Below are 22291 nucleotides of genomic sequence, written 5' to 3'. Positions count from 1 at the left end.
GAGGGGCGCAGATGTTGAAAAGAAGAAACATGGGACAAACCTAGAGTAAGTTAAAAATGTTAGGCCCATGGGTGTCTTTTCTCGAGGGGTCAGCTCAAGGGGTGAGCAAAGTGGAATGGATAGTGCGATCAGCAACTGTCTTTTCCATGAAGAAAGCTCTGTCCTTGGTTTAACCGCCTCCTGGCAGACATACCAACATCCTGCTGGTTCCCAACATTGTGCAAGGATTTTGAATACAACCCGAATGGTTCCGTGTGAGAACAATGCTTGCCATCAGCCAAACTGCCTAGCTTGAACAAAGCAAAGCAGATTTATCTGGCCTTTATGCAATGGGAAGTGTTTCGTGACTCAGACTAATCATTGTTTGCTGTTCCCCCAGCACTCTGCGTGGCACAGCTAATACAGAGGAGTTCATGCTTCTTGCCAGATCGTGGACATATGGTAGATCTTCAACACTGTGTGTTGAATAGAAAAAGAGTTGAATTACAGGTAAAGTCAGTATGTGAAAACAACTCAGATCAACACACCCTAGATGCCTCCTGCATGAAAGGCACAGCGCTCAGTGCTAGAGGGGCTGCAAGGGTACCACAGGCACCTTCCCCGAAACAGCTCACAATTCAGTCGAAAGTAAAAGTAAACACACAGTAAGTTAAATGGTAATACAAGATAGCAAAGCGCAACAAACATCAAGAGTACCCACCCAATGCCCAAAGGCTAAATAAATGGTAAAGATCGAAGATGTTCTAGAAACCCAGAGCAGGTCACTTCTGATGGTGCTGGTCAACAAGACACGGAGGAGCAGTGAGATGGTGACAGTTGAGTGGGGTGTGGTTAGGCAGAAAGCAGGCGGAAGTGCGTTTGTGGTTTATTGAGCAGCACGAACAGAAGCCAGGAGGGGCCATATGAGACACATTCTGCACACAGTGAAAAAGCAGGGCTGAGTTCAGGTAGTTGGAAAGAGTTTGGGGAGCAAGGAGGGGTCAGACCTGGAAGGCAGCTTGTATCTTGGTGTTTAAGATTGTGGACGTTTAGCCAAGAGTTTGGACTATAATCTATAAGTAAGAGAGGAACCTTCGTTTAGAGAGGACCTACTATGTGCCAGACCCTGCTGGAGTGCGGTGGGGCAGGGCAGAGAGGGGAGATGGGATAATTAGGACTCTGGTGCCCCTGCTGCCTAATAGTCTGTGAAAGGAAGTGATAATGTGCTAGATGTGATGATTAACCCCCTGGCAGAGTGCAGGTAAATCGGATGGGTTGGCAAGGAGAGGAGACCTGTTAGGACGTTACTGCAGTAATTGTACAGGGATTCCTTCATTTAATCTTCCATGCGTGTCCTTCCTGAGTGTGGGGAAGGAGAGGACTCAGGTGGGTACCAACAGGCATGAAAATCATGACTCCTAATCTAGAGCAGGGGTTCTTTTTTTTTTTTTTTAATACAATCACATACAATTTACCCATTTATTTATTTATTTATTTTTGTTTTTTGTTTGTTTATTGCAGTAACATTGGTTTATAACATTGTATAAATTTCCGGTATACATCATTATACTTCCGTTTCTGCATGGATTACATCATGTTCTCATGTTCACCACCAAAATACTAACTACAATCCATCACTGCACACATATGCCTAATTATCCCTTTTGTCCTCCTCCCTCCTGCCTTCCCCTCTGGTAACCACCAATCCAATCTCTGTCTCTATGTGCTTTTTTGTTGTTGTTATTATCTACTACTTAATGAGTGAGATCGTATGGTGTTTGACCTTCTCCCTCTGACTTATTTCACTTTGCATAATACCCTCAATGACCATCCATGTTGTCACAAATGGCTGGATTTCATCGTTCCTTATGGCTGAGTAGTATCCCATTGTGTATTTATACCACATCTTCTTTATCCATTCGCCCCTTGATGGGCACTTAGGTTGCTTCCAAGTCTTGGCTATTGTGAATAACGCTGCAATGAACACAGGGGTGCATGTATCTTTACGCGTTGGTGTTTTCACGTTCTTTGGATAAATACCCAGCAGTGGAATAGCTGGATCATATGCTAGTTGTAGCCTTAATTTTTTTGTGTGTGTGTGAGGAAGATCAGCCCTGAGCTAACATCCATGCTAATCCTCCTCTTTTTGCTGAGGAAGACCAGCTCTGAGCTAACATCTATTGACGATCCTCCTCCTTTTTTTCGCCAAAGCCCCAGTAGATAGTTGTATGTCATAGCTGCACATCCTTCTAGTTGCTGTATGTGGGACATGGCCTCAGCATGGCCAGACAAGCGGTGCGTCAGTGCGCACCCGGGATCCAAACCCAGGCTGCCAGTAGTGGAGCGCGCACACTTAACCGCTGAGCCACGGGGCCGGCCTATCCTTAATTTTTTGAGGAATCTCCATACTGTTTTCCATAGTGGCTGCACCAGTTTGCACTCCCACCAGCAGTGTACGAGAGTTCCCTTTTCTCCACATCCTCTCCAATGCTTGTTGTTTCCTGTCTTGTTAATTATAGCCATTCTGACGGGCGAGAGGGCATATCTCATTGTAGTTTTGATTTGCATTTCCCTGATAATTAATGATGTTGAACTTCTTTTCATGTGCCTGTTGGCCATCTGTATATCTTCTCTGGAGAAATGTCTGTTCAGGTCTTTTGCCCATTTTTTAATGGGGTTGTTAGTTTTTTTCTTGTTGAGATGCATGAGTTTTTTATATATTATGGAGATTAACCCCTTATCAGATGTATGGTTTGCAAATATCTTCTCCCAATTGTTAGGTTGTCTTTTCATTTTGTTGATGGTTTCCTTTGCTGTGCAGAAGCTTTTTAGTTTGATGTAGTCCTATTTGTTTATTTCTCCTGTTGTTTCTTTTGCCCGGTCAGACATGGTACTTGAAAATATGTTGCTAAGACCGATGTCAAAGAGTGTACTGCCTATGTTTTCTTCTAGAAGTTTCATGGTTTCAGGTCTTACATTCAAGTCTCTAATCCATTTTGAGTTAATTTTTGTGTATGGTGTAAGGTAATGGTCTACTTTTATTTTTTTGCATGTGGTTGCCCAGTTTTCCCAACACCATTTGTTGAAGAGACTTTCCTTTCTCCATTGTATGTTCTTGGCTCCTTTGTTGAAGATTAGCTGTCCATAGATGTGTGGGTTTATTTCTGGGCTTTCGATTCTATTCCATTGATCTGTGTGTCTGTTTTTGTGCCAGTACCATGCTGTTTTGGTTACTATAGCTTTGTAATATGTTTTGAAATCAGAGAGTGTGATATCTCCAGCTTTGTTCTTCTTTCTCAGGATTCCTTTAGCTATTCGGGGTCTTTTGTTGTTCCATATAAATTTTAGGATTCTGTGTTCTATTTCTGTGAAAAATGTTGTTAGAACTTTGATAGGGATTGCACTGAATCTATAGATTGCTTTAGGAAGTATGGACATCTTAACTATGTTAATTCTTCCAATCCAAGAGCACAGAATATGTTTCCATTTCTTTGTGTCTTCTTCAATTTCTTTCAGCAATGTTTTATAGTTTTCAGTGTACGGATCTTTCACCTCTTTGGTTAAGTTTATTCGTAGGTATTTTATTTTTTTTGTTGCAATTGTAAATGGGATGGTATTCTTAATTTCTCTTTCTGCTACTTCATTGTTAGTGTATAGAATGCAACCGATTTGTGTATGTTGATTTTGTAGCCTGCAACTTTACTGGATTCGTTTATTACTTCTAAAAGTTTTTGGGTGGATTCTTTAGAGTTTTCTATATATAAAATCATGTCATCTAGAGCAGGGGTTCTTGTACAATCTCTCCTCAAAGCAATGCACATGCTTACAATTTTGCATACAGTTTTTTTTAGGGGTTCAAGAACCCTCTGAAACCCATTCATAGACCATGAATCCCTAGCTAAGAACTATAACTACTCTCTGCACACTTCCTAACCCAATCTAGAGGAGCGAGCATCTCCCAACACACAGGTCGGCTAGAAGCTCCCATTTCCACAGAAGAAAACCCAAGATAAACAGTCAGGGAGGCTCTCTGAGGAACGGAAAAGATGGCAGATGACCTGTGCTTACGGACCTTGTTCTGTCACCTGGATTGTTTCCTTACACCTGAGAGGACCATCCTGCCAGTCCTGGCTTACAGGAACCCACAGAAAAGGGAGGTGGCTGCGGCCATGGCAGAGTGGGACCAACTGCAGATTATGTGAACCAACTGGGAGGGAGTTTGCAATGTGGCAGCATTTCCTCTAACTTAGAGGCTGGGGTGATTATGTGATTACACCCACATGTAAACCCACATGTGATTACGCCCTGCATGGAGCAGCAAGGAGTCTGCAAGGAACACCCGAGAAACCTAGGAGCAATGCTTCCTTTTCAATTTCTTGTTTTCCAGCCGAGACGGGTTCTATTTCGGATCAGAGCATAGTCTGGAGAGAAAGCAGTTGAAGCCTTGGGTGCTTGGAATAATAATTTAACCTTCATCTTTAGGAAAAAAAAGCGTATATCTTAGTTGGAGATTTTTATTAAATGGAATGACAGTCATACTGTTTCGCATATCTACTATCATTCATTTCAGACCTAATAGTGGTTCTTAAGCGTTTGAAGGTCAGGAACCCCTTTGAGAAGCAGATGAAAGCTGTGAACTCTTAACCAGAAATATGCACTTGTGCACATCACACAAAATTTCATCATCCTGAAACCTGTCTGGAAAGCCCAGATTATGAACCCCAGGTTCAATAAGCCTTGGCCAGGTCCTCTGCTGGGTTCCAGGCATGTGATGATGAATAAGACACAGTCCAGGGCTCGAGGGGCTCACAGTCTGCTGAGGGTTTATAGATGTGAAGAAGTTGGAGGGGAAAGCGAAGGGCACTGACCAGCTGTTTAACTGTATGAGACATTGTACTCTAGAATCATGGGTTCAACTGTATTGTAGAAACAGTGAACCTAACTGTCGGTTCTCCATTGACAAGTAATACCCCAGGTACCAATAAGCATATTGTAAAGTGCTGAATAATGTGCTAAGGGCGATTGAAAAAAAAGTAATTTTTCAGGAACATCAAACTCCATGTTTCTAAGAGAGTGTCTTAGAAATTCTAAGAGAAAAAGATTTTTTGGCCTAAAGATGTATTGTGAAATATTGCCTTCCCCCCAGGCTCAAGGATTAGACGTAGATCTCTTTGCAAGGTTAAGAAATGCCATGAATAATTTAAGCCAGAGGGAGGAACCTGTTAAGGGTCAAAAGATGCTGAAAAAATTGATAGTTTGGTGTAAAACAATTACAGGAGAGGAGAAATGGTCCTGTTCACTACCCAGAATTGCCTACCTGTCAGAGCTTCCACAACTGGGACTACATCCTGCAGCCTATTTATTTTGTCCATGTGAGTTTATTTAAGATTTTTCCAACAGATGACAAATTTCCAGCCAGTGATCCAGCAGGGACCCCTAAGGGTTTCCACTGTTTCCTCAGCCGCAGCTTACAGGCATGTGACAGCCTCCTCCAGAGAAAAAAGAACATTTCCCTCGCCTGTGTTTTCCTGTCAGGCTCCCACCTGCCCCCCTTCTCCTTTTACAGCCATGTCTCTCTTCACACTGGAGTGTACTTGCAGGCCTGCTGCTTTCTTCCTAGTCAGTGTGAACAGGTGCCTGTCCCCTGCACCCCATGGAAAGTTCTAGCAAAGGGCAGCGTGACCTCCCACCCAACAAATTCAAGCCCTCTTTTAAGGCCTCATCCAGAATGTCCTTCTCACAGACTCTTCTGAACAAAGTGTCTCTGCCCCCACTCCCACCTGAGTCCTCCAGTGGCTCCCCAGTGTAATCTCTTGGCCTGATATACAGGGTCAGCAGAACCCACTCCACCTTACCTTTTGAACTGCCCCCTTCCGTACTCCCACAATACTTTGTTCATTACTTTTTCCATTAGTTAGTGATGCTTTTGAGAGCAGCATTCATTAAAGAACTTGACCAATGATAGCTTCGACAAATAGAGGTTTATTTTTCTCATATATCAAGAAGGCCAGACGTAGGTGATTGCTGGTATTGTTTCAGCAGCTAAATGATGTCAGGGCTAGTGTCTCTGATTTTTCTTGGCCTTTTCCTCATGATCACAAAATGGCTGCCTTGTTTCATGCATTGTGTTTGTAATCAAGGCTGGAAAAAGAGGCTACAGGCCAGAGTGGATCATTCATTTCTTTTATCTGGAAAACAAAACTTTCTCAGAAGGTCTCCCTTCCATCCTACAAACCTCCCCTTATGTTACTGAGTCCACATATGGGTCTTATGCCCCCTTCTTCAGCTGCAAGGAAAGCTAGGAAATTGGGAGGAGGACTATAATGATTGGCTCACCTGGTACTACCCCTCAAAAAATGAGAGTTCTACAAGCATGGAAGATGGACAGAATGGATATTGGGTAGACTCTACTGCTTGCTATGCAGTACTCTGATTCATCAAATTACACATCTCTCTCTCATCAGGCTGTCAACTATTTGGTGTCACACACACTGTCTCATTCATCTTTGTACCTCCAATTCCTAACACAGCTTTGTGGCACCTATTCTGTTAAATAAAAACATGAGTAAATGAATGTCTGTCTGGCTTAAATGCCTCTCACCTCTAAATTAGTTCTTTCAAAACATAATCCAGTTTTATTCTTTTCTTTTTATGTCTCTTTTATGATATGAAAATCAATTCCTCATTGTTAATTTTCCATTGAATTTTGGGGGGATAAAATTTAAAGTGTTAGAGTAATGGTAATGACAAGTTGTATGATAAAGATTAGGTCTGAAATTGGACAATAATAAGAGAAAATGGAAGCATGATAAGCTTGCTATCCCCAGGGTCATTCTAAGACGAAATAAACTGAGTGCTAAAATTAGTTTTCCTCTAACTTTTGTTAAAATAGGAATGAGGGCTTTGTAGATGTAACTTTGTTCAATGATGTGAATCAAGAGCTTCAAAAATCCAGTGACCTTGGGGCCAGCCCGGTGGTGCAGTAGTTAAGTTCATATGCTCCGCTTTGGCGGCCCTGGGTTCTCAGGCTCGGATCCCGGGTGTATACCTGCACACTGCTCATCAAGCCATGCTGTGGCGGCACCCCACATACAAAATAGAGGAAGATGGGCACGGATGTTAGCTCAGGGCTAATCTTCCTCAGCAAAAAGAGGAAGATTGGCAACGGATGTTAGCTCAGGGCCAATCTTCCTCACCAAAAAAAAAAAAAAAATTCCAGTGACGATACAAGATTGGGAATGGATTATAGTCTTGTTAAGAACCTAACTGACATCTCAGCCAGATTCTGGTCATAAACTAAGCTGCATGTGTACATGCAGCACTATGTGGAGTTGATGCCCCTAATTCAGGTCAAGATATCTGCTCAAAGCAGATGGCATTGCTTCTGAGGCCCATGGATGGTGGAGGTGCCAAGGATCTCTTTTTGGTATGCAACTCTAGCTGCTGCAAAGAGTCCATCCCTACTTGCAGACTCAGCCTCTGGGACTCCAAGTCTAGCTCCAATGCCATCTTTCCAAGAAGTTCTCCTGATCGACCTCATTCCCACCAATAATTCCCCCAACTCCACCTCTACCTCCACCTCACCCCGTCCAGAAATGGCCTTCCTTCTCTGAGTCACCCTAACACTTGTAGATGATTCTTCAGTTGGGGTTCTATGTTATGTGTTCTGAGAGTCATTTGGGAATGTTCTGTCTTGGAGGATGGCAGCTTGATGTAGGCACAGTTTCTTTAGAATGGCGTGGACTGGCCCTCGTCTAACCCTGTTGCACCGTTTTGTTACCAGACTCAAGCCTGGTGGATTATATCAATGTCAATATCTTGGTTGTAATATTATCCTGAAGTTTTGCAAAACTTTACCATTAGGGAAAACTGGGCAAAGTGTACAATCTCTCTGTGTTATTTCTTAAAACTGTATGTGAATCTACGATGATCTTAATAAAAAGCCCAAAAATTAAAAAAAATTCTTCCTTACCCCTTCTGTCTTTTGTTTCAGTCACTGGCATCATCAATTCTCCCTGTAGTCATGGGGTTTATCTGGAGGGAGTCAGTTAACTTACCTCTCTCTGTCTCAGTTTTCTCATCTGTAAAACAGGGATAACAGTAGTGCCTACTCCATGGGGTTGTTGGGAAGATTAAATGAATTACTATTTACGAAGCACTTAGAAGGGTGCTTAATTGTTAAATAAACAAAAAATAAATAAAATATCTTGTACTCAACCTCCTCTTTCTGCCCCAGATCCAGTAAGTTACTAAGACCTGATCAATTTTCCTACAACTTGTCTCTTAGATTCTCTATTTCCACTGCCCCTCTCCCAATTCAGACCTTCAGGGCCACCATAATTGCTTCTTCTTGGAGATTTGCAAAGGTGAAGTTAGTCACTACTCTTCTGCCTCCTCTGGCTCCTCCATTACTGTGCTCAACATTGATTCCCTGCTTCCTTTTTCTGTCTCTCTCTTTTCCCCACTGGACTAGGAGCTGCTTACTGGAAGGCACCATCTCATTCATCTTTGAATTTTCAGCTCCTAACAAAGTGCCTGACACAAAATAAGTGTTTAGTAAATGTTTTATGAATGAGGGATAATTAAGCAGGAGCAATCTCCTGGTAGCTACCAGAATTGTTTCTTTGCAGTAATGGTGGGCGACCGTACCAGTCTCTGAATCTGTAGCTTTGTGATCGCAAGCATGGATCACAACCTTACTGCTGGCTGCGCAACCTTACTGTTGGGCAGCCATGGAGTTCTTGTGTGTGTTGTAGATAGAGCCTGCTGTCACTTTTCTTCTCCCATGGGCACATTATCATGGGTTGCCAGGATGCCTGTTAACTCCTGGCCACAGCTCCATGTCCTGAGATCCACCTAAAGCCTTATAAAAGATTGGTAGGGGTCTGGGTCATGGAGTGCACCCAGCCTCTGTAAATATTTGCTGATTAATGTGAGACCATGGTCAGGTTAGCACTTGGCCTCCATGTGGCGTAAAATAGGGTGAATAGCCTCAGTTCCTAATGGTATTACCATCACTATGACTAATATTTTATTCCTGGGTCCTCCCATAGAGTTCTTTCATTGGTCGAAAGAAGTGGATGTTACTGGTTATAAACAGGATCACCTCTATGGAAAATATCCCTGCGATCATAGACAAATTTTGTAAAGTATTCCAAGAAATGTTCAGTAATAGGAATTTTACTGGAATTTGGCAGAAGGTTGGCAAAAATAGTCTGGAGATCACAGCCTGAGCTTCCTTGTGGCTATTCCTTTTCTCCACCTGAAGCAGCTGAGCAAGATGGCACCCTCGCTCCTCCCTCCACAAGCCAAAGAGACAGACCTGACATCAATCATAATAATAGCTATTGTTGATTAAGCACTTTTATGTGCCAGGCACTATGTTAGGGGCTGGTGATTTAATAGCAGCAGCAATGATGGCTACCACGTCCTGAATATTTACTTTGTGCAACATGCATGTAGTAAGGGCCTTACGTGAATTATCTCTGCAGGACAATGACCCAGCCACTGGGGATCCATGTGTATTTTTAAGTCATTTCATGGCCTGACCTCTTCCAAGTCCTTCAGTTTCTGAGGTCTCCCTGTCCCTTTCGATGAGAGCATGGATCCCAGGCCCTTCCAGCACTAGACAGCAAACCCACAACTTAGCAAACTGTAACTTCACTCCCACAGGCAAATTCCTCAAGGAAAAAGAACAGCAAATGAATAAACCCTTCAGACAGAAAGGGGCCGAGCATCTAAGAGATTCAGGATAGTGTTTCTGAAAATGTTCTGCTTTAAGTTAAAAGGAAACTTTTTAAATGATTAAGTTATTTAGAACCTCAATATTCCAAAGTTTGAGAAGCTAACATACTGGGAAATTTAATTTAGATTTCCTTAACATGCTCTCTGATGATGAGAGAGCATTCAGTATATCAGTCTATAAATGCTATGCAACAGGACTGCCAAATGGCAACACAGAATGGGAGAAATTTGTCATTTTGAAGTGTTAAGGGAATTCTTACTAACAGCTTTCTCATCTTGTAAAGCTATTATTTTCCTGAACTATAATATGATTTATAAATCTCAGCTGAGTTTTATACTTTTGATGGGAATAGACTCAAAGTAAAATGCATTTTCTCAGGATATAAAATTCTCTCAGGAGTTGACCAAATGAGGAATAAAAAGAACATCTTCTGCAACCAAGGGTACCAAAGTCTTGGTCTCTGCTGGCATATCTGTAGGGCAGTGTTGGTCTTCCTCCAAGTTCTGGGCTCAGCTCAACTCTCTTCTGTCTCTGCACACTTTCCCTGGGTGACATCAGCCACTTCAAAAGCTTCCACTCTTACTTCTGCCCCAGTGAGTCCACATCCATACTCTCCACCCCTCATATCTCTCCTGAGTGACAGGCCCCCTTGTCCAACAACCCACTAGACAAACCACCATCATGTCCTACAGACAGCTCAATCTCAAATTCTCTCCTTTCCCCAAACCCTGTTCTTCCTCCCTGAATCCCCATACTGCAGTGATACTAATGTCTATAGAAATTAGTAAGATACAGTTCCTGCTCTCAAGAAGCTTATAATCTAGCACAGGAGATAGAGAAGTAAATAGGCACTTACAATACAGGTTAAAAATGCTGTGATAGGAGCAGCCCAAGAGGCTGTGGCTCTCACAGGAAGAGTGCCAAGTCAAGGAATCAACCTGAAGGAAGTAACATCTGAGTTGAGTAAGAGGTAACTGAAGTGTGTGTGTGTGTGTGTGTGTGTGTGTGTGTGTTGAGGAGTCACTAGAAAGGACAGAAGGGGTCCCATGGACAGAGGCCTTGGGGGCATGACACCATGAAGACAGATATAGGATATGGCTTGGATAGAGTGCTCAGGAAGGATTGGTTAGAGATGAGGCCAGATCACAAGGGTCAGCTCAGAACAAGTTTTGTATCCCACATTTGATCTGCACAGTTTGAAATCCAGAAGACATGATCTAGAGGGTTGGCCAAGTGTGGGTGTGGAGATGTATGCTCAGTCTTTTTGTGGAGAGCTTCAGGTGACCATGACCTGGGCTCCAGGGAGACCCACCAAAGTCTCAGTCCTTCACAGTGTTCCCTTGAGATGCTAAAATAGATCCAAGGAAAATTAATTTGAGGTTATATTTCATAATAATACTTACCTCACAGGGCAATTACAATTTTTACATGTAATCATCTTTAATCCTTACAACCACTCTGAGCGTAAGACAGACCATGGACTTTGGAGGTAGACGGAAAACTTCAAAACCTTGGGCATGTTACTGAACCTCCCTGCATCTCAGTCATCCTCACCTGTAAGATAAGGTGAAAATAGCTACAAACCCTCATCTTAATCCCTCTGAAAACAAGAGCATTTTGATGTTTGCCAAACTTGGCCTAAATTAACATGAAGCTATTCATAGTTTTTACTTACTCACTTAATATGAATATTCTTAGATTTTGCTACAGAATACTGTATTTGATTAGGGGGATGATAATGGTGTGTTGCCATATTAACTTTCTAATATCTGAAAACCTATAAATTCAAAAACACATCTGGCCCCAGGGTTTCGGATGCAGAATTTGAGGACATGTAGTATACATGAAGCATAAGATACACAAGATAATGTACACAAAGGGCCTTCCTAGCACAGTGATTGGCACATGGTAAGGGCTCAGGAATTACAGCTATTATCAAAAAGAGGAATGTGCTGCCTTAGCCTTTATAAAACAAGGCATGAAACATCTTATAGGAAATACATGTTTTCTATCTCTGGTCCCCCAAAATTTTTACAATCAGATTTTTGGAAAATTTGGGGGTGATTTAATTTTTCTAAGCATGATCATGCCTTTAAATCATAGGCTTTGCTATTGTTCTCATAGTCACAGAAGGAGGAAGAAAAGTCAGAGTATTCGTTACAGATGCTAGCAAAGGCAGGTTTTGGGAGAGGAAACAGGAGAGTCAAGGGCCTAGTAGAGTGGAAGAGCTGTTCAGACCAGGGAGATACACTTCACAAAGTCTGGAACCCAGGGAGCATGGCACAAAATGGTGACAAATGAAGCCAGAGGGGTGTTGGGGGGAAATTTTATGAAAAGCCTTGAATACCATGGTAAGGTCGTATGCAAGAGAATTTCACTGAAACAAAATTTGATCTGCATGGGAGCTCTGTAAGCACACACCAACCTGTTTTCACTCTATGGCCCAAGAACTCTTTTAAAAGAGCAGATCTGATCCTCTCGCTCCTCAGGACACACTCTTCAAAGATGTCTCATCAAGCTTGGAGTAAAATGTGGTCTCCCTGCAGGCTCTCAGTGATATGGCCCCGCCCACTCCCAGCTTGTCTCACACCACCTCCCTAGCTTACTACTCATAGGTTCTCCAATGAGCCACAGCCCTCTCCACCTCAAGGATTTTACAAAGGATGCCCTCTCCCTTGCTTCTCCCTTCCACTTGCCTACTTAGCTCCTACTCTTTCAAATCTAAGCTCAGCTGTGTTTTCTGGGGGAGACTTTCCTGGCTTGGTCAGGACCCTCATGGTATACTTTCCCACACCCTGGGGACTTCTCCATTCAGCTGGTGGTTGTGTTAAATGATTAGCTGAGGATTTAGTTGTTTGATGCTGTCAACTTTGAGAATGGAAAGTGGCCCCATCTGTCTTGTTCATGGCAGGGTCCCTGGCCAAGGTCTGGCCCCTCAGCAGCCCTCCAACAACTCTTTGTTGAAAAGACACCAGTAAATACAACAGGAAGACAAATGGAGGAGGAGGCTGCTTTGGCTGAAATGAGGATGGAGACTTTGGTTGAGTGTGGGGCCTGGGATACTTCCCACGAGGCCTTCTCCTTGCCCTGCATGGAGGTCCCTGAGGCACTTCTTGGTGGGGGACACTCTGAAAAGCACTGTGGTAGATGATGGGATACTCTGACTAACACAAGGCTTTGTTACTTGGCTTTGGGGTGAGGGTGAGTGTTCTCTTGGCCTGAGGAAACTTTCTGCTTGATGGTCAATGGAATGGACAAATGATCAAAGTAACTTTGTGTAGACAGGAAGCATATTTCTTTCATTTATTTCAACATCTCATCTCTCTTGGGTGGGGCAAGACTGTAAAAGATATTTGTAGGCTGGCCTGAATTTTATTCCTTTTGCAAGACTGGGTGTAGAGTAGACGTTTTTTTAGAAAGTCATCTTGGCCTAGGCCCAGACCATGGAAAACTGCCTCTGTACTCTGCAGATCCCTGCACACATGGGCCCGTTCCTGGGTCTGAGATCATGTGACCCAGGGCAGATCCTGTGACTCTGTCACTCACTCAGTGTGGTCAGCTGTGATAGAGTCAAGGGATCCCTTTATATGTTAAATAGGGCAAATCAAAGTGAAATTACCTTTGGACTGAGTAGCATTGCTGAAGAAAATCAGTAGAAATGCCTGAGATGCCTTGGCACCATCTCAATGTTGTGTTATAGACTTTCAAATTCCTGGAACACTGGGTTTCAGGATTCAACCTCTGCGAGGCCAGCTGAAAATAAACAGCCGAGTGGGTTAAAGGAGAATTAGGATGTCTGTGCAATCCTAGATTAAAGAGAAAATATGTGCTGGCCAAAAGTAAGTCATTTTTCAACCTCAAAATATTCTTTCCAAATTCTAAGATCCTGTGTTTGACGAGTTGAAGAGAGAGAGAACAGCTGAAGTTGTCTTTGTTCATAATGTAGGAGACAGTTTCGTCTAGACTTTCAGGAAAGATATAGAATGACATTTTCAGAACAAATCAAAATATATTTTTAAATTCCTTTTTTCCCCTTCGGGAAGAGGATTTGACATGCTTCTCTGATTTGAATGTGGTTGATCTATAAATGGCCTCAATAGTTTAATACGAAGCTAGAGTAAAACGAACCATTGAGAAAAGTTATTGAAAATGCCGTTCGTTCACTTTCTCACCTTAATGATAATATCAGCACCACTACCACCAGCACAACTAATATTCATTGAGTGGTTTCTAGATATATACTGAACTCTTGACATACATTTTCTTATTTAGTTCTCAGAGCAATTCCATGAGGTAGGTATTATTATTAATGCTAATTTTCCAGTGAAGAAACTGAGGCACAGAGAGTTGGGGTGAGTCACCCAAAGCCACACAGCTGTAGGTGGACAAGAAAGGGTCTGACATCCCCTAAACCTGCCCTCCTCCCCACTGACTTGTGTCTTCTTTCCCCACAGGGCCAGCATTGTACAGAAACGCATCATATATTTTCAAGATGAGGGCTCGCTGACCAAGAAACTTTGTGAACAAGGTAAGAACACGCGAGTAGGAGAGGGTCAGATAAATGGAAGGTGGCTCATTCAGTCCAAGCATCCGGCCGCAGGAATTAAGAAGATTGGGCTCTCAGTTACTCCAGGTTCTGCTTCCTCACGTAGCTCCGATTTTTAATCTGGCTGTGTGCTGTGGATAATTGGATCCGCCTGAAGCTCTAATTACTCAGCTTGATTCCCTGGGTAGGAGATAATGTACCTTATATTGGTGTCGTCATCTTCTTATTTTTGTGAAACAGTGATTATTCTGAAGAGGCTCCTTGGAATAATTCACAGGACTTAATTAAGGAACGCACAATTGTGTACCTTTAAGTCTGTAATGATTCTCAGAAATAATCACCAGCACCTGGGCGATATGGGGGGATTTTTTCTCTAGGGAAGACCTGCAGGAGACAGGGATGCCAAGGGGGCATTGACCTTGTGATTTCACTGCATTCAAGGGTCTGGTCCTAGGATTTGCAAGCTCATCAATGCTGTCTCCTTGTTTGAAGGCATTCTAAAAAATGTCATGGAGATCAAGTAGACTGGGGAGGTGGGAGCAGAGGTCTGGATTCAGATCCGGCCTGGGTTCAAATCCTGCCTCTGCACTTCCTAGCCACATGACTTAACATATGTAAAGTAGTACCACGCCTCCTTGGCAGAGAGTAAATGATACATATATATCAGTGTTAGCTATTGTTATCTACATCTGAAAGCTTATTTATTAACCTACCATGAAAAATTAAGACCTTGAACATCTGAATGTGTTTAGAAGTCGTTAGAGAACTAAATAAAAATAGAAAATGTTCTAAAATTATACATCTTAATTATCTCATTTCTATTCATCTTTACAGAATTTTTATTTGCATTTAGAGCAATTAGCATTTTGAGAAGAAATAATCCTCTCCAATTCTAGCAAATCATAGCTACTAAGAAAGAGAAAAGTTGATAAAGGTCTTCTGGGAAAGTAATAATAATAGCTAATATTTTTTGAGTGCTTGCTACATGCCAGACACCATTCTAAGTATTTCACGTGCCTTAATCATGTCATCTGCACAAACCCTATACGGTAAAGACTATTATATCATCCTTATTTTATAGATGAGAAGCCTGAGGCACCAAAAGTTTAAATAGCTCCCTCAGGATCATACGGCTAGTGGCAGAGAGCAGAGTCTGAACCTAGGAGCCAATGCCCTTAACCACTGCCTTTCTATCAAAGGGACTACCTCCCAATTCAGTAGCTTACACTGTTGCCTTTGGTAGATCAAAGCATAGATCTCCCTGTATACGAGCTAGAGCAGAAAGTAGGTCCCATGTGGAGGATTGGTTAGAGAGCATGGAAAGAGCAAAAGGGGAGAGAGTTGGGTGCCCTGCATTTGGGTCAGATCTGCCACAGGGGCCAGAGAGCTGGAACCTGTGGGCCAGGGCCCTGGTCAGCTTCCAGGTAGGCTTCAACACACATGGGTTTGGGGCTTTCCTTTCCTGTATTTAATTGTCCGCAAGTCCACTCAGCCTTTCTCCAAACAGGGAACATCTCAACTGTTGAGGCTCTTGGTTCCTAAAGGACAATCCCATCCCTGCCCTGCCTATAAGAGATGACATTGAGGTCCCGTGGGTTAGAGTTGTGGGTGTTCTGGATCACACATTTACAGGCCACCTCTTGGTCTGCACCCACAGATGGCCGATCACAGCCACTGTGGTATGGTTTTGTTAGTTTGGCTGTCAGAGGAGGACAGCCTTATTTCCCAGAGTTGAGGGTTCTTAGGAGACACTTTGCTGTCACTTCCGTGTACTGACCAGCAATTGTTAACTAAAGTGCACTTTCCAAAGCCTCAGTCCTCATGTTGTGTGAAGCCTTGTATAAGCCATGAGTATGCTAAAATTCTGCAGATATAGTGTCAATAAAATGGCATACAAATCTCTATTGGTTAACACTTCTGAAGCAGAGATCCTATCAAATGACTAAGCACGCATACGTATGAAAAGACCACTTTCCAATGGCAACTTTGTGAAAGAAAAAAGGCCCAGCAGGACCAACCCGGGCTGTGGCATCATTAGGCGCAGTCGTAGGTGATCCCTGGAGAGAGCAGACTCATGAGGAAATCCATCATTTAGCAAAGCAGATTACGTTAAGAAAAGTCCTTAATTTATAAGCATAGAGCAAAGGGATTTTTCTTAAATGTGTATGCCTACTTAATTATCTCTAGCTCTTTCATTAAGGTCTTTACATTCTTTGCTTCCTTGGTGAATCAGATCAAATCTATCAAGGAAGGGGAGATAGAAACTAATATCTATTATTTTTTTCCCAGTTGAAGCGATTATTCCATAGGGGGAAAATTAAGAACTGCACAGATAAAAAGCAATGGCAATTTTTTAAAAGAAACATAAAACATTAAGTTACTATACAGTTAAGAACAGAGAAACATAAAATATTCAAATAGGTGACCTATAGTAGACACATGCATACACACGCTCACTTTAATACCATGTCACCAAACAATTAAGGGAGAGAGACAAAGGGAGGGAAAGATGAAGGGAAAAGAAGAGAAGAGAGGAAAATATGAACAAGAAAAGATAATGAGAAAAGGAAGAACAGAGAAGAGGAGTGAAGAATAAAGGACGAGAGTTGAAAAGGAAGCTGATGGGCTGAGAGCAGAAATTCAGAGAGAGAGCAGCTCAGGAGATGCTGTGTGGCCTGAAGTTACCTGTACTTGCAGGCTCTGCTGTGGTTAGGAGAGCGGGGTAAGTTAACACTTGTTATCCCTGCCCTCTAGAAATCTGGCTAGTTTTCAGTAGGCTTTTCCTTGGTAAAGGAAACAGTGTGTCTTTTTTAGTTTCAAACTTAGAAATTTATTTTTTAAATGGAAGCTTATTTTCCTTTGGAATTCCAAAAGTTTTATTATCAGCGTATTCCCTTGAACTCCTGGATATATCTTTAAGTTTACTACCTATATTTGAAAGCCCTTTTGATAAGGTAAAGCTACCAATTTGCCTTATTTTGGTTCCTTGAGCGATTATTGCTGCCTCATTTAACAGCGCCTGGTAGTTACAATTGAAACCCCAGCATGTATCTGTTAGCTCCGAATCCCTTTCTCAAAACTAATTTGGTTTTTTTTTACAGCATAGTTGGTCATAATGGAAATGTAAAAAAAAAAAAAAATGTTCAAGAGTTACTGATTTAAGCTTCCTGTCCTGAAATGTATTCAACAGGGCTTGTCCCTTAACTATCAAAGTGGCTCACCCAGGAATCGGACCTGGGTTTCGTGTGCATAAGGCAGTGGGGAGCTGGCTCCTAAGCACAGACAATGCTCTGGCCTCTTCCAAGGGTACAAAAAGTAGCCAAACAATGATTTCTATTTTGGGTGTTTACAGATCTCTTCCCTGGGGCTGTTTGGAAATCCTGGAGCTATGTGAGGAGGTAATTTTTTAAATGCACCATTCTTCATTTGAAAAAGCAAAAAGAGAAACACAAAAAAATTTCTCTCATTGGTTTTTATGCAGACCTATCCAGCAGAAGGTCTTTCCTGGAGTGATATAGTGCAGAGATTAAGAGCACAGCCTCTGGACTCGAAAAGACCTGAGCTCTAGTTCTGCCTGCACCACTCACTAACCCTGGGGCTTTGGGCTGGTTACCTAATCTGCCTCAGTTTACTGATCTGTAATATGGGGTTAACCAAAGTACCTACCTCCTAGGATTGCTAGGATTAAGTGAGACAATATATGGAAAGATCAGCACGTACAAGGACTCTATACAATATAGCTATTATTGTAATATGCCATACTTTTGTCTCCATCCTAGAACCCAGAATTCACTTCTTCCACCCATCACTGATTTTGCAAATTCAAACCAAACGAACCCAGTGAATTCCATAAGGAAGATTTGTAAAATGCTCTTCTTGACACTTAAAAAGATTTTTATATTCTTTGTCACTGCTATTTATATAATATTTAAGAATAAATGTCCAACTTGCAAAAAAAAAGGAACATTTATGTTAATACTGCTAGAGGAACTAAAGAAAAAGCAATTGAAGCAAGTTGCATCTGTAGTCATTGTTTTCGTCTTGCAGGAAGCAGAACAGACTAAAAGCAACAATGCACAGTTAGGGATGTGGGCTTGACAATCGGAAATACTGAATTTATTCGTGTAATCTCCCTTTCCCCACTTATCAGCTATTCACAGCTAAAAATGGGGGCGGAGAGGGAATCTTGTTAAGTTTTTCCTGGCTGCCTCTATGCTCAGAAGTAAACCTGAACTTATGAACATATTCCCAAACCGCTACCCTTCCCAGTAGTCTCTGAAACCTTGATAAGATGTGATGTGACTATATATGCATATCTTTTTCTTTTTAAATAATTTTCAGCAGTCCTTTATGTCTCTCTACTTGTTCACTGCTCTCTTTCAAAGCTGCTCCTTCTGATCCTGGCAATTTGGCCCCAGAGAGTATTTCTTAGAGAAAACACACACATGCATATTCTTCTTAAAATTTGGTAGAGAAATCTTGTTGTGGGAGGGGTGGGGAAACAGACTCGGGCCCAGAAAGGATAACTGGGCCCAAGTCTAGTTCCCAAGATAGCCCCCATCCCAAATATTCTGCTTTACTGGTCCCACACGTCTCCCCACATTATTGGAGCAAAAGTTCTGATATTTTTTATTTGCAAAGTATGGTTACCATACTGAGAGGTATAGAAAGTCCTTTATAGCCCAAGTACTGACCTGGTTGTGGGTGTTATTAATCAATGAAATCTGCACTTCATCGTCTTTTCCTAAGCATTAAGGACAAGATGAGACCAAGATGGTGCTGCCTTATCAATGATCCACATTTGTTTCCTAACTTGGTGACTTTCGTTACTGTTTCAGATTCCACGTTTGATGGGGTGACTGACAAACCAATCTTAGACTGCTGCGCCTGTGGAACTGCCAAGTACAGACTCACATTTTATGGGAATTGGTCTGAGAAGACACACCCAAAGGATTACCCTCGTGAGTAGAGTAGCTGCTTTATGGGTTGGGGGAAAGCGTATTGCAAAGTTCTGTCTGGTTACGGGATACACTAGCTGAAGTATGAGAAGTCTGCTCGCTCTTACCAATTGATTCACGAAACACACATTCCCAGGAAGTGAGTTCATTGAGACAGGCAGATATAATAGTGGTATGCTTCCAGCTTCTTTGCATAGCATTGTTCTAAGCGTTTTCTTATCTGTGATTCAAAAAAATATTCCTGAAGTCATGCTGCTTATTTTCAGGTCAGACATTTGGTAACTTCAGTCTTCCTGAAATGACTCTATCCAGGAATTATACAGTAGACCTATTTGTGCTGGAAATAGCTGGCAAAAGGGACCTGCTCTTGACTTCGCAGACCAAAGTCAACAGATATTCAACATCTTCAACCATAGCGGGCAGTGGTAATCTATCAGCCCGCTCTGTCCCTGCTGTTGCCAGATACCACCTTGGAATCCTTCATGACACCAGGCTCCAGATAGCCAATCCCAACCCATGAGAGTTGTCAGGAGACCCCAAACTAGCTATTTTGGAGTAGATCTTTAATCAAGACCGTATGAACTCCCTTTTACCATATAATTGTCTCAACAAATGCCTCGCATGTGCCAGGCACTTTGCTAAGCTCTAGAGATATAATAGTGAACCAAGACACACACAGCCTACATTCTCCTGCATCTCAGAGATTAGTGGGGAGACAGACACTAATCACATAATCACACAAAAAGACGTGAAAATTATAACTATGAATAGTGAACTTACCATGTGCCAAGCATTTTTACATATGTTATGTCGTTTAATCCTCAAAATAACCTGTTTTTCTGGATGAGCTCATTGGAGATCAGCGAGATGTCATGATTTGCCCATAGTCAAGTGTAAGTAGTACATCCAAGGTTTGAAAAGGCATTCGTCAGGCTCCTTGTCCTGCTTTCGATTGGATTGCCTTGTCGCCCATTCTCTCTAACTGTGGGTGGCGGGAAGTCCGTGTGTGGCACTGAGCGTGCTTTTTCTGTTCATCGTCTGGTATTCTTGTTCATTTTGCTTTGGAGTTGCCACAGCTGGGAAAGAACAAGGGGACTGGGAGAAAGAGAGAGGGATTTGGGTCAGCCCAAAGGAAAGAGGAGCAGAGGGTATATGGTTGGAACTCAGAAGACCCAGTCCAGACCAGAACCTCCACGGTCCCCAAGCAGCCCACCCAGAGGGGACTCCGACATTTCTTGGCAGATCAAGAGCGCTGTTGTTTAATTTTACCCACATGTAATCAAGGCTTGGGATCTTAGAAGCCTCGTACTAGTTCATTCTTCTGACTCTGGGATTCAGCTTGATCTGATTCAGCTGGTGTGGGAGGCCTATGTGAACAAACTTAGACTCTGCCTGGGGGAAGAAAACCACTTGGAACAAGTATGTTGGAAAAAATGTCCTCCAGTGCCTTCCATCCACTAACCCAGAGGAAATAAAATGTTATGGGCCCATTACTCATCGTTTGTGATCCTAAGAAGCTTCTTGCTCTTTTCTCTTCTGATGCTATTATTTCCCAGAAATTAAAAAAAAAAAAAAATGGCACAGACCATTGTTTCTGGGTCTTTGGGCCAAATCAAGTACAAGTCTATACAGAATTTCTGTGGAACTGTTGGGAGTTTCTTAATAAATATAGCAGACATGTGTTCCAGATCCCCCAGGATCGTTCCATTGTCAGAGTGTGTCCTAATTTTTGGTTGCAAAAATTTGGTCACTATGTACAAAAGAGCATTTATCACACCATACTGTAATTATTTCTTCAGGAATCTTTCTTCCCCATGAGACAGAGAAGTCCTCCAGGACAAAAGCCACAACATGCTCATCTTTCATTCTTAGTGCCTGGAAGTGCCTGGTGCCTTCCTGAGTACTGCGTCCTGATTGTTGAACGCAGAGTGGCGTTCACTATGACCTGGGAGCAGATTTCCAGCCCACATCTAGTCATGATGCCAACATTGAGCAGGGAGTGTGGGCCAGACCGTCCATGGAGGGAAAGGGGTGCGCTTGTACACTTGGGGGACTGGAGCCAATTGAAAGGGCACAGAGAGGGTCTAATCAGGACTTCGAAAATTTGATATTCACAAAAGCGATTTCTACCAATCTTAGGTAATAGATAAGTTTCCTTTTGCTGCTCCAGGGATGATTTTGTCTTGATAACCAACCCTTACCAGGAAGCCCAATTAAGCCATGATACTTCCTGACAATTGTGCAAACTGATGAACGCGGAGTACCTCTCTCAATTACTCATCCAAAACACTGCTTTCTCTGCCATGATCTCAGAGCTGCGGTTCTCAAGCTTTTAAAATTCAAGCCCCCTTTTACACACTTAAAAATTATTGAGAACTCCAATGTACTTTTGTTTATATGGGTTGTGTCCATCAATATGCACCATATCAAAAGTTAAAACAGAAATTTAAAAATATTGCTTATTAATTAATGTTAAAAAGTAACATATACTGGATTAGCAATAATAAACTCATTGTATGTGAACACATTTTATGAAAATAACCATATTGTCCCAAACAAAAGAAATTTAGTGAAAAGAGCATCACTGTTTTACAGTTTTGCAAATCTCTTTAATGTCTAGCTTAATAGAAGACACCTGGATTCTCATGTTTGCCTCTGCATTCAACCTATTGTGGTATATTTTTTTGGTTGAATTCTATGAAGAAAATTCTGTCTCACACAGATACGTAACTAGAAAAGGGAAGGATATTTTAATAAACTTTTCAGATAATTACAAATATAATCTTCTTTGATATATTTACAAAACTCTACACAGAACAAAACTCTACAAATATATATTGTAAATGGTAGTTTCTTAAAGGATAATTACAATGTGGTATACAAAACCATCCCAGTGAACTTATACTCTGTTACATTAAAATGCATTGCTTTATTTTGCACTTTGAATGGATTTTTTACAAATGAATGATTTTGTAACATCATACATTGGTCATTTGGAAAATATTGGCTTACTGAGTTATGCAGATGATCCAAATGTTGAGACATTTCATTGTACAATATCAA

General features: G+C 41.9%; 1 protein-coding gene across 1 annotated transcript in view; it reads left to right on the top strand.

The window, feature by feature from the left end:
- Positions 1-22291, top strand: part of SPON1 (spondin 1) — a 250084-nt gene that overhangs the window by 88764 nt on the left and 139029 nt on the right. Inside the window, exons 4-5 of the mRNA XM_004418457.3 lie at positions 14179-14252; positions 19109-19231. Coding sequence (XP_004418514.1) covers positions 14179-14252; positions 19109-19231 — 197 coding nt within the window. The remainder of the gene's footprint in view (positions 1-14178; positions 14253-19108; positions 19232-22291) is intronic.

Source organism: Ceratotherium simum, chromosome 7 (genome assembly GCF_057802395.1).
Source record: "Ceratotherium simum simum isolate JZ-2026a chromosome 7, ASM5780239v1, whole genome shotgun sequence".
NCBI classification, from domain to species: Eukaryota; Metazoa; Chordata; class Mammalia; order Perissodactyla; family Rhinocerotidae; genus Ceratotherium; species Ceratotherium simum.
Note: the sequence above shows the minus strand (reverse complement) of the source record. Positions and strands in the feature narration are given on the sequence as shown.